Source organism: Coptis chinensis, chromosome 9, assembly GCF_015680905.1.
Source record: "Coptis chinensis isolate HL-2020 chromosome 9, ASM1568090v1, whole genome shotgun sequence".
Classification (NCBI taxonomy): domain Eukaryota; kingdom Viridiplantae; phylum Streptophyta; class Magnoliopsida; order Ranunculales; family Ranunculaceae; genus Coptis; species Coptis chinensis.
The window spans coordinates 32,291,593-32,313,973 of NC_141464.1; the positions used below are offsets into that span (position 1 = coordinate 32,291,593).

At 36.9% G+C, this 22,381-nt stretch overlaps 1 protein-coding gene across 1 annotated transcript; it reads right to left on the reverse strand.

Annotated features, from left to right (window-relative positions):
• Positions 1-10: 10 nt before the first annotated feature.
• On the reverse strand, positions 11-17,029 carry LOC147475590 (uncharacterized). The gene is made up of 7 exons (XM_086582707.1): positions 16,723-17,029; positions 16,591-16,657; positions 4,436-4,482; positions 3,252-3,339; positions 1,657-1,790; positions 1,464-1,562; positions 11-365 (listed from the first exon to the last, which is right to left on the reverse strand). Exons 1-7 carry the CDS (start codon positions 16,954-16,956, stop codon positions 285-287), a joined length of 750 nt encoding a protein of 249 aa, XP_086438833.1. The 5' UTR covers positions 16,957-17,029; the 3' UTR covers positions 11-284.
• Positions 17,030-22,381: the final 5,352 nt, after the last annotated feature.

A 22,381-nucleotide genomic window follows, 5' to 3' on the forward strand; every position in this document is an offset into this window, starting at 1 on the left:
GTCCTACACATTTGTAACAAACACAATAGTATAATCTTCAGTAACCGCTGTTATTTTACAAATTGATCTTACAGTGCAAACGAGGTTTGCCACAATTCCATTTTTGAATCATACAAATCAATGTCTGCTGGAAGAACTTCTGCAGTTATCTCAATCAATATATAATCCAGTTGCACAGCCACAGTTTTACTGGTACAACACGGTATCGGCTACTAATAATAATAATTAGGAATATACATTACTACAATAATACCATAATTGGGCATCCAAAAGACAACGACTTGCTAGTTTGCCTCTTTCTTTGGGTATTCCCTCGGTCCAAAAATGGTCGATCCAATTCTCACGTTGGTACTTCCCATTTCAATCTGCAATCCACCACAATTTTAATTTAGACATGTGGCTGCTGATGTTCATACTTTATCTACAAATACTGGTATATTTATCAGCCGCCAAAATTCCGTATACTTCCACATATCGCCGAACCCACTACTAATTATTTCTCATCCGCTGTGATGCTGAAAGTACCAGTGATAAATAAGAATGTTCCACAAACTACAACTTATTACGCAAAACGAACCTTATTTTTTTCCCTTGCAGTAAAGAATGTCTAACACACTAAGGAGATACGGTAAAGAAAAGATATGCGGCACCTCAGCCACATGTAACACAACTAGTATGATACTATGATGTTTTTTTCAATATGGTGTATGTGAATATTAGATCTAAGTGTAGTGGCCAAATATCGTTGGACAGATGTCACACAAAGAGAGGATGAGTGATGTCATAAGGGGAAAGTATTGGGCTATAAAAAGAAGGGTTAACTAGTATTACCCCCCACTAGATGAGCCAATTAGGATTTCCCCCTTACTAGATGAGCAAATTAGGGTCTCCCCCCTAAGTACACACAAAAAAAAAGTCAACTTGGGTGGACCGTGTTTTTTTTGTGTGTATTGGGGGGGGGGGAGACCCTAATTTCCCATCTAGTGGGGGGGATCCTAATTGGCTCATCTAGTGGGGGGGTAATATTCGTTCACCCTAAAAAGAAGGAGATATACAGTTAGAAGTTAGCTTTTTTCTTAGAAGAGAGAGAACGGAAGAGATTGAGGGAAATCCATCTCCACCATTAGAGGAAAGGAGGAGGAACACTACACTAAGTAGCCTGATTTCAGGAAGGCTAGCTTTCAAAAACAACATTGAACGTGATAATATTGGGAAAATCCTAAACTGAACATATACTTCTTCACCAGACGTCAACTTCTGATTTTTCATAACATTGGTACTGATGCAAATGCAGTTTTTTAATAAGAGAAGACTTAAGAAAATAAAAAATAAAAACAAAAATAAGAGAAAAGAATAAAAGAAGATGACTTTTGATTCGTGCTAATGATTTATAGCTTAGTGACGTTTATTTTTCAAACTGAAGCAGAACTAATTATTGAATCAGTTAAAAGTAAATTTCTTACTGCTAGCTCAAAATCAGCAGACATGCCCATGGACAGCTCACATTGCTCTTCAGTTATTCCGAGCGCCTGGCAAACTTCAGTTCTGCATCTTGACAATGTCTGTCACTCCAAAACACATGACATGATTAGAACAAGAAACAAACATGAACTTAGCACTTAAGCTAGTAATCAAAGTCACATTCAGAATGATCACCTTAAAGTTTTCTGGGGTTGAAGTGTAGTCCAACATTCCTATTGTCATTAGACCTGAAAACTCAAGATTTGGACATCCCAGCTTAACATGTTTTGCAAGCTCTACACAGCCGGAGGGATCAACACCAGATTTTGCTGTAACGAGATGACACAAATCAATTAATTAGTACCAGGGTGTAGACACTTGAAATCATCAATAGGCTATTGTTTTCACTGGAACAGATTTTCATCTTTTAGAATAAATTTCCTATTCCGCTGTTTCTCTCCAATGAATCTTCATTATTAGTATCATCCAGAAGAAACGATCAATTGATCGTTGTACATGGTGGGAAGTCAATTAATGTTGTAGTGTTAAATGGTTACATAGATACTTAATATACTCGTGGTGAGCTTCTCTGATTCTCCACAACTTTGATGTGGCTCAGCTGCAGAAACCAGACATCACTTGTTCACTTTTGAAGTAGTCCTCCTATTGCGAGTGTTTTGTCATCTCAACAGACCTCGAGAAGGTTTAGAGAAAAGGTGAGACATAGCTCACTGCTGTAGTTGCTATATGCTAAACAACGTTGCAAATTGGGATCTAAGTTTACATGTGCTATAGGACTGGGGTAACATGGCCATTTAAAATGATTAATTAAAAACAATAGAGTCCAAGGCCAAATGATGCTCACTACACCATACATTGTTGTTTCAGTTTATAACTTCATATATTCTGTCCGTGCATGAATTATTGGAATTTTTCTTTAGATCTGCTAATCGCTATGCATCTTGAAGAAGTAAAGTTAAATTTCTTAATTTATTGTAGAAATGTATTTACAAACGAAAAAATAGCCTAGAGCCTAGCCCACCAAGGTGCCCTCAGCCTAGAGCCAAGAAATGTCAAGAAAATGCCAAAATGCCAAGAAATGTTGCGTATGTAGGTATTTTGCAGATCAACAGCAATATATCGTGTCGGCATCAATGTCTTGCCCTTAAACCTTAAAGTTTGTAATCTGCCGACACAGCCATCTATATATTGGGGATATATGCAGACATTTCAGGGATTCGCATTTTGGTTGGCATTGAGATCATGAACTATGTGTAAATATACTTGTATAGGTGCTCCAGATGAGGGAGCTTCTCAAGTTACGCGTTCTCACGCTTATATTACCACGTCACAATATGACCAACATTTACAACAAAACCTCAAAATTTTGATCATCATATCTCACAAAGGGGGTGACCTGATCTGACCTAGTTCCTAAATAATTGTGCTTTTAGCAATTTTAATCTCCTAAATCATCAGTATCAAAAATACACTTCGTTATGGGTTTACTTATGTTGTATACTTATTTATGCAAATCATCTCTAAGGGTTTGATGCTAACAAAGGCTTGAGGAAAGTTGGTCCAAAAGCATCATTCTAACTCTAGCCATTAACAACTCTCAGTTGACACAACAAGTTTCCCATTCCTAGGAAAACCTAATCAAAACAAGAAAACAACTAATATAGAGTATATATAAGATCAATTAATGCTAGAATCAAATCGAGTAACATAAGCCAAGTAAGCATTTTCGTAAGTTGTTGAAATGGAGAAAATTCCTAGCCATCACTCACATTCTTCTCCACTCGTATTCACTTGAACCAAAACCCTTAAAGGTTTTCTTCCAATGCTCGCAACTACACGATCAAGACGATTTGCAATCTGTGAAGCACACATATAAGGCACAACAACAGTGCATCATATGAGAAATGAGTTTGAAGTACATTGAGAAAATGAAATCGGGATAATTTACAAAACCGATTCACTTTGACGTCAAAACAATTTGAATATCTTTGATGCGTCAAAGAATAAAACCTATAGCCACTTTCTTTTCTCGGACAAAGTGAATTGTGCCTTGTGGCTTTTTCTTGATCAATTATAGCTATTTATTCGCGGAAAAAGAAACAGAATAAAAGGCAACTTCTTGATCAATAAAAGTCTAAAAAGGAACCATATTTATGCAGTAAGATGGGAAAAAAAATGGAATGATAACACTTCTCAAAGATACTTCTTCTTTGAAAGCATCACGCTTAGTTAATTGTAGATTCAATCATCCCCGTAATCATAAGTATCTAATTACTCTATTCAAATGTAGAATAGCCACCAAGTAGTATGAACAAAGTCCAGTGTTTTCTATCTCCAATATCAATCTAACATAATATTCTAATGAGGCTGCAAGTCTTTGCTTGATCTCATTAAAATGAAACTATAGTCAAATATAAATTGTCCTTTACGATTTTTTCAAATTCTCATGTCAAGCCCGTACAATCTGTATATCAGAGGTATACTGAAGCAGAGAATAAATAGTCACTTTGAGTTACTGTTTCTAATGAAAAATTTAAATGGTGTCTAGTTGCCCTCTCTGCTCAGGGGAATGGGCACCATTCTTATTCATTTATTTATTTATTATTATTTTTTTCTTAAACAATTCCATTTCTTCTGTTTCTTCCTAAACTTTAATCTTGTGTTCAGGAATTTTGTCCTACAATAGTGGGTCATTGATACGGCTTTGCTAACTTTTTGGGCAAAAAAAATTGTTGTACCTTAAATACTTCCTGAGCAGAAGTTTACATAAGGGTCCTTTTACAAGATCTCGTCATGACTTAGGACCCTTTCTTATGAAAAAATAAAATAAAATGGACAGTTGGATCAAACCAAGAGCCAACTGAATCTTCCTAGACCGAAAAGAAAATAAACTTGAGCAGTTTGACATTTTAAAAGATTTCTAAAATTAAAAGTGATTGGCATAAAATGTTACCTTTTCATCATCAACACTTTCAACCATTGCAAGATTCGGGACAGCAGCTGCACAAAAATGAGCAAAGAGATCAATATCACTCAGACTCGTAGTTCTTCTCCCTTGACTAAAAGACAATCAAAGAGGTTGTAGGACAATGCAAATTATATGTACAAGACTAGCCAAAAGATACAGTCCAAGATAAAACCAAAGAATAGAACAAAGTCCCTAAAAGGGATAACCCGAGTCTCCTCAAACAGTGTTTAGAAAAAATAAAAATATTGATAACCTCCTTCAAAATGCCTTTTATTCCTTTTGAACCAAATGATGACCATAACAGCACATGAATAATAGCACAGTAAATGATATACCACCACTCTCTCTAGAGGAGTTACATCTCAATTACAGTGAAGGCCTGAAGCTACTAACTACTTCAGCGAAACCCAAATGATTGCAGAAATGGACGCCAAGGTTGCGACGTAAAGTAGCAAGGCAGGAGGATAAGACAGACAAACTCAGAATCGGCCAAATACAAGAGAAATGCTAGAATTCTTCCCCTCTAAAGAGGAAGATTGGTAGAACCATCGTACCTCATAAAACACAAAAATAAGTGACCAAAGAATGGCAGATCAGGTTACTTTAGAGACATTAAAATCTATTCTATGTAAAAAGAGGCATGAGTGAGTGAGCCGAATGCGCTGTCATGGTTGTTGTTCGACCATTTTTGTCTCTTTCTCATTTTTATGTCATGGCCCCACCAGAATGCAAAAAAAAATCAAACCGTAATGCAGAATCTGATGTAGATCGTTAGTTTGATGTTATCAGTGTCAAGGGCGTGCACCCTTGTTTCCTTCACATTTTAAGGGCGTGCGCCCCTTGTTCGAGTCCAAGCCCACAGGTCGCTTATGCGGCCCTTTTCTGTTTTGTTTTAGTTGGTTGTGACACGTGTCGTGTTACTATTGGTTTATGGTTTCTAGGTTTAGTATAAATATAAGGGCTTGTAATTAGGGTTCCTCAGTGTTGAAGTTTATGAGTTGTGAGATTCAATAAAAGAGTTGTCTTTTGTTTGATTATTTCAAGTGTAGATTGTTAAACTGAAACTTCCGCCAGTAAAATATACATTAGAATACAAAACCAATCATTTTTGTTTCTTTTATTTTCTTATCTATGGACCCCATGCATGTAATAAAAACGTGCGTAGCACATGCTCAATACTATTTTCAATTAAACCTTCCAGACCAATGTTCGCTTATCTTCTCCACAGTACCTGTTTTTCTCCAAGGTACGTAAGTTCAAGGCGGTCCACCATCTCCACCATTGGCGCTACCCACACACTTGATTCATATCTTTTTAAGGAGTTAGAATCCCAGAACTCAATTTACTTTAGGTTACTTTTATTACGATGTGTATCCTCTTTATCAATCTGCTTGATTGAAGTAACCTTAGCGATGGGGTTTCCAAATTGCCTATTTGTTGATATTCAGTTCAGAAATTCTGCTGAAAATTTCTCAAAAATAGAGAGCTTAATTTCTTTTTCAAATTTGCAGGTTAAAAATCAATTGTTTCTGCACGTGTATTATTTATGATTCTGTGAGATCCCTCAATACATTTGAATTCGTGCAAAATTTGTTGGGAATCTTAGTTGATGCTATGAATTTTGGATTCCTCTATAACCTCAATTACTTCCCTTTACGATACCATGACATTATTAGTTTAAGATAGTGAAATCACTCTCAGTCAACTCACTTAATATTGTCTTGTCTTCAATGAAAAGTTAAACCTCTAGAATAGGTCAGCAGTTAACTTCTTCTTGTCTCTACAGGGTTATGATGGTTCTTTCCCCATTATCGGGTAGGATGCTAGCATCCCTCCAAATACTAAGGGAAAAAGCTGATAAAATAAACTATATAAACATCTTTTCTCTCAGATTGTATAAGGCCCAGATAAGTCTGAGGGTAGCACACGAAAGTAAAATACAAACCTCTGAATGGTTCTAAAAACACAAATAACATAATTAGGAAATTAGGTTAAAAGTTAAAACTCGGATGCCGTGATGTAGGAATTTTAGACAAAAGAGTCAAACACCTTATCCTGGTCTACTCAAAAAACTTAAATAACCCCAGAATTTTCTTTCTCAATCAACTTGCCAATATCTCAAAAACAAGGAAGGAAAGAGGAGACGAAGGATCTCGCTCCCTAGCACCTAAGGAACTCCTAAAGAACCCCGCTAAGTAAGGATCCATTGGCGGCTGGACTCATGAAGGTTCCCCCCGGTTCTAGAACTAGAGGATCAGATACAATTAAGTCAATGTAATCTATAAAGAAACATGTTTCACTTTGTTTCTAACTTTTTCCACATTGAGAATCCTGCTCCAAATGAAATGAGATAATAATAAATTAATTAATAATAACTAATAACAAAAAATTATATGAAGTGAGGATTTCCCATATCTCTCACCAGAAAAGAATTGAAGCTAGGTAAGGTTGGGATCCTTGGTTCCAAGAGCTAATAGGGTAAAAACTCTTCTCAAATTGAACTTCCATAGTCATATCTTTTGGACTTCTCCCCTGTAATTTTATTTCTGTTCTTTTTTTCTTGATCAGTAAAAGTATAGATTTATTACATGATTGTCTAAGAAGTTGCAGGATGAGATATCCTACATGCACCAGTAAAGATTAGTGTCTCGACTTCCCAAATTTAATAAATCTGATGCTGGCTGAATTAGCACAGGGAGATTTGCCAAAGAAACATAAATAAAGATGCTTGGCATATTTTGTGGCCATTGCACACTTCAGAAGTCCTTCCTGCCATATAAATCAGCTTGAACGACATCTACTCTGTTGAAATACTAGACTCGCACATTTACATGATTTTCCTGATAGCCAAACATGGAAGCCAGATGGCATCTTTCCAAAGAGCTTGTTTGCTTAAGCCGAATCTCCAACTACATTTCCAAGTAACACATTCTTCAAATCCTTGACTTTCCTAAAGATGACGTTACATGTGAATTGAGGACAAAACTTTGTCCCTTGCAAACAATTGGATCCTAGGCCTCTTCAGTGAGACACCATAAGAAGACATGAGATATTTTCAAGCCAATTTGCCACAGGAATAATGAGCCAAAAAAGATAATACACAACAGAGTACTCTTCACCAGAGTCATTCTCATAAAAAGCTCCGTAATGAGATCTCAAACTTTATTCTTCTTAAATAATCCACTAGAAGATGGACGAGCAAGTGTGGCAGTGATCCAATCGAGCAATCACAAATCGAGGTATCGAGCCTCATCTTCTAGATTTGCGACAGAGTAATCTTACGAGTTACAAGTGTGCTATTTGTTTTAACTTTTTTTCTTCCTTTTCTTTTTTCCCCTTGACACAAGATATGGATTTCTGACATAGCATGCTTTCTAACCCATATATTCTTCATATTAAATGTTGATATAGATATCTTCCCTCTTCATATTGTCATATAAAAGTGACACAATAAAATGGGATTTTTTCTTGAGAGAAAACATATATATTGGGCATAGTGCGGAGATTCAAAGTTGGACCTTTCCTCAAATAGCTTTGTGAGGCAGGTGCCGACTAGCAAAGTCGGTAAAACCTTTGGGTGATGATACCAGAGGTCTGGGGCTCAAACCCCGCCAGCATCAAAGAGTTACTGATCTCATTTAAAACAGGCTTGCCAACCTAAAAAAAAAAAAAAGCTTTGTGAGAAGCTATACTTATTGGGTATTCAGTACTCTTTGACTCGACGCTGAGATTGTAAATACCCAGTATGTGAAAGGGGAACATCAAAACTGAATGAAAAGAAACACGAAAGGAAACATTTTAATAAAATGAATGGCAAAGCTATACTTAAGTAATGGGGGATTCTCATACTCAAAGAAGGCATACAATGGAACACCAAGTAAACAGTCCATCCTCAACTCAAAGATCTACCACAAAACGTTATCTAACCCCTCTCCCTACGGCATATTTCACATTTGACCTGAAAAAACCATTACCATTAGTGTTTCTGAATATGTTTCCTAAACCCAGAACTGCAATACCCGATCCACTCATCCATGTGACCTGTTGCCAAATCCGAATTTTAAAATTCTCTTCCACAGACTTGGCTTCTCCTCACTAAATTTCCAAAGCTATCACTTCAAGAATACGATAAACCCCAGGCTCACGTCTTACACTCAATCCTCCTTTCTTTGGTGAAAGATAAAATTCTCACTCAACCTACCAAATGATATCTCTAGCGCTTCTCCTTGTCATCCCAAGTAAATTTCTATTTAGCAAAAATATATGGCACATAAAAAGAGCGGGTAGTAGAAAGAGAACCTCAAAAGGTGCTCTTTAGTAAGATCACCTTGTCACCTGTACATAAGAAACCACCTCAACCCACAAGCTTCTGGCTAGATTTCTCCATAGCAGGGACCACGTGACTTTTTCTACAATACACCCAAAGGGCAGACCTACATAATTGTTAAGCTTGGCAACCATTTTTTTTTTATTAGTAAAAGTATATATATATATATATATATATCGAAAAGAAAAAAAGGTGAGATATCCTATAGTACAAGCTACAAAATACTAAGAAAAAAACATAGAAAATCCTATCAACAACCCATAATAGACTCCCATCTGCACACGAAAGCGTCGAAAGGAATGTCTCGAAACTCGTCGTGCATTTTCAACCAGAAAAACAAACGCGCTTTGATGACCAAAACCACCTTCCCCATAGACATCGTAGAAGCTTCAAAATGTCTATTATTCCTCTCCAACTATATACCCCATAGGATTGCAAAAGGAAGCATGCTCCAAAGACGGCAACCCTTCCAAGAATGGACCCTCAAATTCCATGAGGCTAAGACCTTCTTCACTGAACCAGAACACACCCAAGATACACCGGACTCAAACAAAAAGGAACACCAAATTCTCCAAGAGAAAAGACACAACAAGATAATATGATTCACAGACTCCCCATCTCTCAAACACAAGGGACAAAAATTAACAATCACCACTTTGATTTTGATGTGTCTTTTTCTAAGGTTATCTATAGTCAAGATCTTACCTAATGATGCACACCAAACAAAAAAAACAACTTTCAAAGGAACTTTGGAATCCCAAATAATCTGACTCGGAAAATTATGAAGGGTTTTCAGACCCCGATGAGGAACAATGGAATGAAGTTTAAAGTAAAAGGTTCTACAACAAAATACCCCTTTCTTGTCAATATGCCAAAGTCTTGTCGAGCTTGGCAACCATCAATCTATTGACAAAACTATTCAAATTTGACACATTTCGCTGAGTCCATGGATCTTAATTGTAACGACTGCTATTTTTCAATTTATCAAAAAGGTAATTAACCTCATACGTCTTAAACTTTTATGGATTGTTATATCAAAATTTTATAGCCTCATGTAAAACTTATTTATTAGAATTTATAAAATCAATTAGAATTATATTTGGACCTATTTAATATGTCAAAGTTACCCCATCGGTTTTTGGGAAGCCCAAATGTTGTCATAATAGGGCTTTCAAAATTATGGTTGAATTAAAATAAATCTTAAACAGTAAAACCTAAAATTCTTATTTAATTCAATCTTAATTTTGAAAACCCTATTATGATAATATTTGGGCTTCTAATGGGTCTCAAAAAGCCTCAATAACCTACTAACCCATGGGCTAAATTTGACATATTAAATAGGCCCAAATACCTCTAGCAAAATCGTAATTTATTATATAAATTCTAATGAATAAGTTTATAAATTCTAATGAATAAGTTTTACACAAGGTTATAAAATTTTGATATAACAATCCATAAAAGTTTAAGACTTATGAAGTTAATCACCTTTTTGATAAATTTTCATGCATATAGAAAAATAAGGGTCGTTACATTACTTTTATTGAGATTAACTGAAACCCAACATCATCTTGAAACAACTTAGAATCCCCCCGAGATTATACCTGAGTGCTCAACATCTTTTATGTTGATGGAACATTAGATTTTAAGTCATATCATAATAATTCAAGATTAATAAACATATGAACAATAATAAAGAGTCAACATCATTAACACCATAGGTATGAAGCACGGACATCAACACTGACACGAATGAGGAGGCAAACACCGCCGCCGCAAAACAAGCATATCCTAAAAAAGTAGGACGTAGATATTAAATAATACTTGAAAGTTTATTTTATAATGATGTAACATTAGATTTTATAATAATAATTATGGATGAAAATGGTGATCATCATCGAGAGAAAGAGATTCGAGACAGCATGGACAGGAGTCAGTGGACATAGTTTGATAGGAATAACTGAGAAGAGAGCAAGCTACAGGAGTAGAGGGTTTATTACAAAGGAGACAGCTCTATGGGTTGCAAACAAGAATACAGATGATGATCGTGCAAACTGGAAAATGGATGCTCAAGCTGTAGTGAATCTATACATTAGATCCAACAACTATGGAAGGTATGTACAAATTTCTATCAATCCCAGCTCCAATAAAGCCGCATAGTCTATCTTTGCATGCCAGAAGTCGAAAATGGTGAGGGATGGAAAAAATTTGCTACTTCGCTTAGAGACTTTGCGGAAGGGACTTCAATTATCTTTCAAAATAAACAAGGGTTTGGGGCTATGGATCTGGAGAACAATAGCAATGAGGAGCAGGTGCGATCAAAGAGGAATAGGTCATATCTACAAGCGTTGGTTTGTGGAGAAGGTGAGCAAGATAATGGATCAATAAGGGGTAGAGGATTTGCGAGAGGACACACAGAAAATCAGGTGGGTGAGGAAATATGTGGGGAGAATGAATGGATCTTGGTTAATATGCAAGTGAGGTTTGTTAATGACGAAATCTGTTGGGAAAACGTGAGAGAGAAGATCTTGTTCTGCAAAGGTTTGGCCTTGAAGGAGAAAGGAAGAGGGAGTGATCAGGAGGAAAATGTGGTGTTTAATGAAGATGGTGTTTGGGTGTCAATGACTTGGAGAAGATACCCCATCGAAGTGTTGAACCTGGGAAGCATGAAGGATTTGGAAGATGAGAGGGCATCTTCAGAAGGACAAGGTGGTCAAGATCTGGTGAACCAAAACATAGCAGAAGATGATATCGTCGCTGAAGAGTCCTCAAACTCTAATTTGATTTTGTCAAATAGGGAGCCAACACCTGTAATAGAGTGTAGATGAAGATAAAGAATTGGTGGTTGAAACAAAGATTGGTGGTAGAGAGAAGGAGGAACAAGACAGTTGTGACTTAAGATTAGAGGGGAGAGGACCAGCAAATCATATGAATTTGAATTTGAATTGTGTTGGGGGGACAGTTGTCACAGAAGAGTGGGCCCTTCTTAACGGTGGTATGGAATATTTAGAAACACGTGACAAGCAGAGATCTTTGGGTAAAGAGATCAGTCCTGGTCTTGTTAATGATATGGTTGGGCCTGGGCCGAACTTGGTGTCCCACAAAGTTGGACCTAACTTAACATTGACGTCATCTCTATCCAGTGGGGAACATAATTCGCTTGATGGACTCATCCCAGCAGCACATCTGCCTCCACAAGTTGTTAATTTAAGTGGGAATCCTTATCAAGGCCCAATTGCTGAATGCATCATAGACAAATTAGATCGTCTTCTCCAGAAAATTGACAAGTCTAACTCACAGAGAAAGCGGAAGTCTACAAAGTACGAATGGTTGTACCAATGCAGGAAGATCTACAAAGCTCTTCAAAGACTAAAGGATGAACACCGAGCCTTCGAATTTCAAATCCCAGCAGTGGATGCGCAAGTAACAACTCCAGAGGAAATTGGGTGTCTTGGCTCCTTGATTCTTAAAGGGAAGTCGGTTGTTGGGGGAGCTAGTAATTTGGGCATGCATGGTGTTGGCAATAACGGGGAGCAAATCACGTTTGCGGAGGTTGGGGTAGACGTTGCGAGGTTTGTTGCCAAATGCTCCAATAATTTGCTAGGGCATGACACAGAAATTGAAAGTAGGAAGACAGAAGCGACTAGAGTTGTTGACGAAGACGATGGGAATTGGGGATCTGCTTCTTCTTCATCTTCCGGTGAGGTGGAGGAAGATAATTCTGAAGATGAAGAGCTCCTCATCAATTCTTTGCAGGTTCATGACAATGTGAATGGCTCGGATAATATTTCTTGTGTTATCGAGACACAATTATCTGATAATTGGGTTACCGATAGTGTAGTTCCTTTGGGTAAAATGCTTGGAGTTTCTATGGATTGCAAAAGTGCAGGGGATTTGTTAAAAGCAATCAATAGCAGGTCTGTAAAAGAATTACAAGTTCTAAATAAGAAAACAGAGGTGATTGGGAATGACGAAGCGGGTTCTAATGTCAACTGAGAACATTGAAGTATGCACTGCTAATTGGGATTGAAGTGTGCATGCCTGGGGTTCTTATTCCTTCTCTTGGAAGACCTGGAAAAATGGGCGTCACTTAGTAATGGGTTACTGATACATATTCTGTAGAGGACTCTATAGTAGTTCAGCAGCATTGTGTTATCTGTAAATCACTTAGGTGGATTGGGGGTTTGGGGTTTTATATGCAGGTGGGATGGCTAGAGGCGAAATCTATGTATGGTTGCTTGTATCACTTGTAGAGTGAATCTCTCACACTACATCACAATTATTAAATATAATATAATCTATTGTTTTGCTGATAAAAAAAATATATATATATATTTTAAGTCATATCATAATAATTCAAGATTCATAAGCAAAGGAACAATAAAAAAGAGTCATAAAGATATCTCACATAACTATATAAGTCATGTCCACATCCATGCTGTGTCCAAACTACTCTAGCATGTGGGACACACACGTGCCACGTCGGACAAGTGTACAAGCCACATCGGACACTGAACACAGTAGGATTTTAGAGGTGTCCTTTCTTTGGAGCACCACAATGTCCTCAACAAACTGAAGATGAGACACTAAAACAGTAAAACCTATTTCAGGCCTACTGAAAAACCCTCAATAACCCCATACAGACTTTCTCTCACGACGATCTTTCCAGCATCTCAAAAACAAGGAGAGAAGAGGATACAAAGTATCTTCCTACCTCACACCTCATGGGCTCCAAAAGAATTTATGGCTAGACCCATCAAAGTTCCCCACCGATCTTGCGCAAATGGATAAGACACAATCAAGTGATAGAATCTTTTAAGAAACTGCTTCTATTTGTTTGTACTTCTCCCACATTGCAATTTCTGCCAGAATGAGCAGACTTGAAAAAAAATGAATTTGAATGAAGTGGGGAAATTCTAAATGTCTGGCCAGAACATACTTAACGCAAAATAAGGTAGGGATCTTTGGTTCAATCAGATGATACTATAAAAAAGTGTTCTCAAATTGACCTGCCATCTTCACATCTTTTGGGTGAGAACACTATATTTCTAATTATTCTTAAAAGCTCCGAAAAAAGTGACTTAGCTTGTACTCATTGCCTACTTCATAAGTCCTTCCCGGTATATAATCTGCATGACCACATCTACTCTTTCGTAATACTAGACCCACACTTTTAATTGATTTTCTTGAACATCTCTCCAAAGCTTGTTTGCTTGAAACGATTCTCCAATTCCATTTTCAAGTGAGGCATTCTTCACATCCTTAAGTTGCCTAAAGCTGATTTTACCTTTAGCTTGAGGACACCATTTTGTCCTTTGCAGACAATTGGATACTCTAGGCCGCTTCAATGGGACAACATAAGAAGACATGAGATATTTTGAAGCCACTTTGCCATGATATTAGGATTAATGAGCCTACAAAGATAATAGCACAACAGAGTCTCTTTACGAGAGTTATACTCTTCCCTTTTGCAAAGAAATTCCCCATATCATTCAACCAATTTCTAGTAAGAATCTCAATCTTTATTCTTCTCAAGATTTCCATTAGAGGATGCCAAGATGGCCTAGTATGTGAGTGGCAGCGATCCAATGGAGCATTCGTGGAATCAAGCCTCATCCTAGAGATTTGGGACAGAGCAATCTTACAAGTGTTATAAACCCTTTATAATATCTTGGGTTAATTGGAGAAAACCCCCATTTTTTATGACATACATTTGTGTTTACCCTCCAAATTTTGAATCATCACAAATGAACCCCCACTCCGTCCCGGTCCCATCCAAAAATCATCCATATTTGCTCTATTGCCTAAAGTACCCCTCAAAAAGTCGTTGGCAACTGTTGACTCTGGGGGGCAAACACAAATGTATGTCACCAAACTCTCAAGACCGCCCTCAAGCAGTGGGGATCAGAGTTGTCTGCAGATTGATGAACAATCTTGGAAAGGAGCACTCACTGATTTTTAGTGAGGTCCTTAGAGGCACTACAGATGCAGTGCTTTGTTACAGTGGTTTAGAAGACTCCAAACTCCTCATATGGGCTGGATTCTATCTTTCTCGCTAAGATCTGATTGTCTAACATTCTTGTATCTAAATATAGAAATAATAAGAAGCGATGCTTGCTGGCTAGCGCGCTACTTCTTTATTTAAGTGTGAACTTGACTCGGCCCCTGCCTTGCAGCTTGCGGACCGTTAAATAGGCACCGTTTAGTGGCTTTAGTTGGGAAAGTGCTTCTTCCTCGAAAGAAGAGTCAGAGATGAGCCTACGTAGTTTTCACTGTCACTTAGTTTTCGGGATTGGATATACATTAACGACGCTCTTCCATTTTGCTCGAAATCCTGAATATAATGGCGTAGAGTCCCCTCCAAAATGCTTTTTTAAAAGGCATGGCGCAGTGAACTTACAGGTTCGATTTTATGTTTGATAAATCTTCCTTCCCACTGATAACATCAGACTAACAAGCGTTGCCGCCACTGAATTGTAGGCAATTACAAAACATAAAGAGATCAACTAAGGGAGCCCCAACAAAATCTGGTAAGAACTAATTAAGAAGGCCACCAACACTCCATGCATTTAGTTCGAATGGGTAGTTAATTTAGTTTGAATGGGTTTAGGAATGAGTGAATGACACTAAAATTGGGGTTGTTCAAGACAGATTCGAAACGGAAAAGAGAGCCGAAAATACAGCATCAGAAAGAGAACTAGCTGAGAAGAAGTTAGATGGGTGGTTTAATTTCATAGACTAGGCTTTTCTTGCATTTTAGGCTGAGAAAGCCATTAGTGGTGGTTGAGTTTACCGGACTTCCATAGACAAATGAGTTACTATGGGTTTACATATGAGATTTGATTGGGTAGGGAAGAAGATGAAATTGGGTATTACTTTGAATGTTAATTGATGAAGTTTGTTGAACAAGGAAGAAGAAGAAGAAATTTGTGTATCAATATGTTTGTTAATTGAAGGGTAAAGTAGGCATTAGGCTAAATATGGATGATTTCTATATGGGACCAGGACGGAGTGGGGGTTCATTTGTGATGATTCAAAATTTGGGGGGTAAACACAAATGTATGTCATAAAATGGGGGGTTTTGGCCAATTAACCCTAATATCTCCTCTCCTGACAAAGATATACCTAAGGTTACAATACATAGCTAGTATAAGAACAAGAGAAAGAAGCAGCAGCTTAACAAATTAGATAGATAGTAACTCAACCAAGAGAGGGCCAACAATTGAGGCACAACATGCAACACATTAGACCCTGTCCAGGAGTGAACGAAAATTGCACATAGCTAAAGGTGAAAACTTTGTCTTAATTTATCCAAATATTTTCCATCCTTCAAATAAACCTCACCTGACCTTAAATAACTCCGTCAAATCCGTGTTAGATGAACTCTTCTTATAGGGTCCATGTCAAATACATGAACAACTCAAATATGTGATAAACTCTTGCGTGCCAGTCCTTCTCAATTTTCCTTCCTTAACGCAAGATATCAATTAGCCTCTCCCCACCCATCCCCATCTCCCCACTATTCATGATATAAATCTCATCGATACAAAACATAATACATAATAAAATAGGATTTTCTGGAAAGAAACATAATTACTGGGTGTTGGGACATAGAGTTGGATGTATCCTTAAACAGTTTTGGGCAAATTTATACTCAACTAAAGACTATCTCATCTCAGATACCAACTGTGTTCAATTTTGAATACATAGAATCTAAGGGGACTAAATGTCAATCAAACAGGCATTGGAACATACTGACAAGTCTCTAAGTACAAATAAAAAAAAAACATTAAAAGACAACAAATTTAAAACATACCCAACAACGGTTTCACTTTGTTACTCTGTAAGTTGCCAATAAAATGCCATTCCATATCATCTGGAAGCTGCATTCCAAAATACAGACTCAATCATTCATTCTCAAAACAAACAAATACACATTCTTTATTACCTGGGGTGCTTTTTCAATGATTTCTTGAACGTAATTCTCGCCAAAGCAACGATGGCCAATTTGGTAAACTTGGTTGATTATAGAAACTGGTTTGGTCTTGCTGACAGCTACAACTCTGACTTGGTTAGAGGCTCGACCTGATTTCTCAGCTGATTGTTTGACTCTTTGCATTACTGAACGTAGTGATGTTATTGCTGTAGACTCCATTTTTGGTATTGAAGAAGAAGCGGACATTTTTAAGACTGTGTCTCAATAACGAAGGGGTGATTTTATGGAATTATTGGACGAAAAGACCCGCACTCCCCATATGTGGCATTGTCGCATTGATAACTTGTTTGGCTAATAATAGGGGTATCATGGTCATTTTCTTTGACCAGTATGCCAAAAAGTGGTTTCATTAGAAAAAGTAAAATATCACCGGTTTATAAGGACTAAAAAAAGATCTGTGCCGTTTATATTTTGAGAGTCCGAATTTGTTCACAAGCAGGTGAAATCTACCATTGCTACTTAAAGCCTATGTGTATTACCAAACCTCTCCTATTTTCTTTTCTTATTATTTTTTTTCTTTTTTAGAGAAATTAATTAAAAAAAGTAAGTATATAAAAAAAAAACCAAAAAGAAAATAACAATTTTTCCCACAATTTTCTCCTCAAATCATTGGCGTACTCTCTCTCTCCCACTTCCCTCCAACTTCCATCCTCTCTTCCGCCCTTCCTTCATTCTTCATCTTCTCCACTCCTATACCTTTCTATATTTTTCCTCTTTTAGTAATTAAAGATGAAACCTGATGAAAGCGAAACCGGAGAAAAATCATGGGATGCCAAAAAAATTCGACAAGCTTATTTAAAATTCTTCATCTTTTAGTAATTAAAATGCTATAATTGCTTTTTGTGTTTGAACCAAAGCAAGTTTATGTGAAGCAGGTATATGCAAGTGACAGCTTCATGAAAATTGATACGGGAAGAGCTTTAGAAAGGGATTAAGCTCTTAAAATAATTGTTGCACTTGCACCAACTGCTACAATTGGTTTGTTGGGTAGTAACCTCTTTTTATCTGAATTTTTTAGAATTCATTTATAAATTGATTCAATGAACACAGAAAAGTGGGGAAGAAGAGGAATGGATGGAGAGGGAAGTGGAAAGAGAGTACGTAATGTTTGGGGAGAAAATCTTGGAGGAAATTGTTATTTCCTTTTTGGTTTTTTTTTATATACTTATTTTTTTTAACAAGAAATAAGCCAAAAGGCCCAATTACGAATTTTAACCATAGTCTAGGACAGCTGGGTTTTGAAACCATTGATAAGGACATTTTTTGGCTTATAACTACTAGAAAAACCAGATTTCACATTTTAATTATTAATAAGGACAGATTTGACTTTTTTATTTTTTACTCTTTCCAATTTACCATTATATGTTTGGTATGCACTGACGTCTGTGCATACTTCGCATACCAAGAAGTAGTATGCACTAACACTTGTGCATACAATTTTCTTTGTGATGTTTGGTTTGCACTGACGTCTGTGCATACCTTGCATACCAAGAGGTAGTATGCACTGACACTCGTGCATACCATTTTCTTTGTGATGTTTGGTATGCACTGACGTTTGTGCATACCTCACATACCAAGAGATAGTATGCACTGACACTTGTGCATAACATTTTCTTTGTGATGTTTGGTATGCATTGATGTCTGTGCACACTAAAGTAGCATACTAAGGTAGTATGCACCGACACCTGTGCATACTAGGGTACTATTGTTTTTTTCGGACAAAAGTCAACTATTGTCCTTGAGAGTGTTTTTGAAAAGCGGGTGGGTTTTTTGGTTCATTATTTTGGAATTTTGTCCTTTTTAGTTTTGTCCCCTTTTTTTAATTCATTTTTTAAAAAAAGAAAAAAGAAAAAAGAAAATAGGAGAGGTTTGATAATACACGTGGGCTCTAAGTAGCGATGGTAGATTTCACTAACAAATGTGCTGGTGAACAAATTTGAACTCCAATTTTGACCAATTCAACAAAATTTTGACACTTTTGCTCTTTGTACTTGGGAGACAAATGTAGGAACCGTTATTTCAGAATGACTATTTCTACAAACCGCGAACACCACGCGCTAGCGGAATTAATGGGTGTCCACGATTTGTGATTGGAAAACATACCTTTGATAATCGGTTTAGATAACTCTGAGAATCCAAGCTTTATGAAATCCGAAATCAACCTCTTGATCTTCTGTTGTATTCCTTTAGAATAGATTGGACGTTGTATGGACAACGATCTACCAACCCCCTTCTTTCTCTCAAGATCAGAAACGAATTCAGATCTACTTTTCTTGCCTCTTTTTCAGAATTAGTGAATAGTGAAAAATGGCCAGAGAGAAAGAGTATTCTATTTATAGGCTACAACAGGGACCATGAGGAGAAATTAGGGTTGGGCCTCCTAACGGGTTTGGGCTTCCCATGTTCGCCCCGAACACACGGTCCAAGTCCGTCAACAAATGGCTTATTCCACTAAAGGTGATTGTTGCACTACCGCCCTAATCCCAAATTACGTGTCAGCGTTTATGGGCTCCATATTATATGCTCGTTGATCTCCCCGTGTTTAAGATATCGAATGTCCGTTGATTAAGTCAAGTTACTAACAACTACATTAATCAACTTCTTATGTCCTTGAGTAGTACCACTCAACCTCATTGTCATGTCGGAATAAATCCACTGCAGGGTTTACATGACAATCTTTTTGAACTCCTCAAGGGGACATCATCAACCCGACTTCTTGCGGGACACAGATTCCTTCTATAATCAACAGCACACCTTGCATATAATGTCATTATCCAATCCATCGAGTTTGTTGATTCACCAATGAATCTCACTCATTGATGATTTAAAGTAATGTACAATGTACGTAAGTGCCCGTTATTATATCTGGATTAGGAGGACAAACATCCATAATAACAGAGGCGTTTGTTCTCTTATATAGTCAGTATAAGGAGAAACAACCTCACTTGGTCATGTTCAATACACACAAAGTGTACTAGTGTAATCCTATAGTCAAGATAGACTAATACCAGATTATACTACAACCGTACTAATGATTTGTCCAAATCTATCTAGGTTGTGAATGATTACTTATACTTTATAAAGTACTGATGATATGATCTTCTGTGTGTCCACACCATATCATCTACAACATAAAGTATTAGACACATGCATATAACTAATAACATATATAATATGCATAACATTTGCCCATATGATTCTCATTCAAAATATAAAGAATTAGAGTTAATACAAAAGTAATGCTTTTAGTATATAACCCTATCAACAAACTCTCTCTCTCTCTTCTTACATAACAACACACTCTCTCATATGATGTGATGTGACCTTACATTCAACATACACCACAAGATGATCTTAAATATTCACACTAAAAAATATGGATAGTTAGATTAAGGTTGACTTAGAGGAAATAAGTGGTAGTCTTTTGTTCAGTGTAGAGAAGTAGCTATCACATATTGAAGGTAATGACTTGCCTCTTTTTGTGTGTATGAGATGGTATAAGGATGATGAAAATAGATGATGGTCGTTGAACAAAATAGAAATGTATCAAAACCTAATTATCCCTAAATAAGTAAAGGATGAGTAGGGCATCGTTCTACTTTTTAGTGTATATTTATATGAAGGACATGACTGAAAAGGGGGTTTGAGGGATTAAAAACTATTATTATATATTTTAGATTCTAATGCTAAACTAAACTAAACTATTGAGAATTTATAAGAGAGGGAATTCAAGATATTAGAATCCACCAATACTTTTGATTCAATGACCTTTTGCTTTATGGTTGTTCTCACAAGTAGACTACAATTAGGCAATCGAGCGAGTGCCGATGCCTTCTTGGACAAAACATCGTTAACGAATAACTCTACTTAAGATTGTTCCTATGTTCATGCTACTAGTATTTTCTTTCCTTTTATGTGAGCTTGTGCAGCTATTCAATAAATCACCATCTAAAGCAAACACAAGGAATACTTCCCTTACTCTAAAACACTACACAACTAGAAGAAAAGTAGAGAATAATAGTATAACATTCAATTACAATAAATAAAATCCTATTCTAGCATTATATTCAATTGCAATAAATAAAAACATGTCACTAGCAAATATTCAATTGCAATAAATAAAACCCTAAACTAGCATGATATTCGATTGCAATAAATAAAAACCTTCATTTATACTTCCATCCCCTGGTGTGGGCAATGCAACTAATAACTAAAAACATAAAGAACTAACCTGATTGGAGAATACTATGAACCATAAGAATAAAAAAACCCTAAGCACCGGCTTCATCTTCTCTCTTGAAGGAGAAGATTAGCCTTTCATAAAGAAGGAAGAACACGAAGAACGAGAAGAAGAAGAGTTGAAGAACATAAAACTAGAAAGACTAATTTATTAAGACTCAGTTAGTTAAAACCTATCTTTTATTATTAATCTCTCTCTGCCTCAAGTTCTGGAGACAAGAGTATAAGTGAATTGGCCAATTACATGAGGCACTTAGGTCCTCTATTTATAGAGGTTACAATGAGCTCTAGAAGTATTCCAAACCGCCATTTGTTTCCTAATACAAATAGACTTCTTTCAGAGTCCAACTTCATCTCCAAAACTGAGAAGAAATTGGCTACAGTGTCGATCCATGCGTCTGGACGCACTATTCATACGTCTCAGACGTGATCAATGCGTCTGGACGCTCGATCCATGTGTCCCAGACACGTAAGCCTATTTTGTCTCTTCTACTCTATCCGTCTATCCTCTTTTGCAGGCTTTGGTCCAAGCAACAAATCTTTTGGCCTTGGGCTTCCAAATAGGTTTTAAAATAGGTCCAAGTCGCATCTTTAATAGCTCCAATTCCTTGGCCTTCTCCATGATTTTCCACGGGCTTCCTATGTAATCCTTAATGCTCCGAATTGCTCCGTTTTACCCATTTTTCTCTAATATTCCACAAAACTTACTTTTTCACCTGTAGAATCTTAAAACACAACTTATAAACATTATTAGTCCACTAAGATGGCTAAACAAGAGGCATAATCAAGGGTTAAATAGCACTTTTTGAGCACTTACCAGGTAACAATAAATTAAATAACTATCAGCAACTTTAATGTTATTATTACACAGACAACTTATGTTATAACCGGTGTTTGGAAACAGAAAGAAGACGAGGACAGAAGAAACAACAGCTACTAAGGCGTGTTAGACACTGTCCTTAAGGAAAGATTTCGCCACCTTTGATCGGTGTAGAAATGCTATAACAGGAGTCTCCCTCACAGTATACAATGGTATACAGTAGACTGATATGCACTTAAACATGCTACTCTAAAAAATGGCAGTACAACTCTCTAGTGGCTTAAGTGAGAATAGAAAGAATAAGCTTTAGGGTTTGATAATCGAGTGATTAATTAGATTTGGACGTGAGTCCTGGTTTTATATAGATCCAGAGACGGTTCCGTTTCTAATACAGTGTTAGAATCCTATTGTAATTAGAAAACAGAAACGTAGTGGAGAAGCAAAACCACTTTAGGGAATTGGCTAAGCCAACTACCCACTAACCTGTCACACACAAGAAGCCCAAGTCCAAGTCCGAACCTGACACGACCCGACACGAAACGTCGCATCACC

Coding starts and splice junctions, on each gene's coding strand:
- LOC147475590 (XM_086582707.1), bottom strand. CDS start 16,956: ATGTCCGCTTCTTCTTCAATACCAAAAATGGAGTCTACAGCAATAACA. Junction 16,658..16,722: donor TCATTGAAAAAGCACCCCAG/GTAATAAAGAAT, acceptor TTTGGAATGCAG/CTTCCAGATGATATGGAATG. Junction 1,563..1,656: donor CAACCCCAGAAAACTTTAAG/GTGATCATTCTG, acceptor TTGGAGTGACAG/ACATTGTCAAGATGCAGAAC.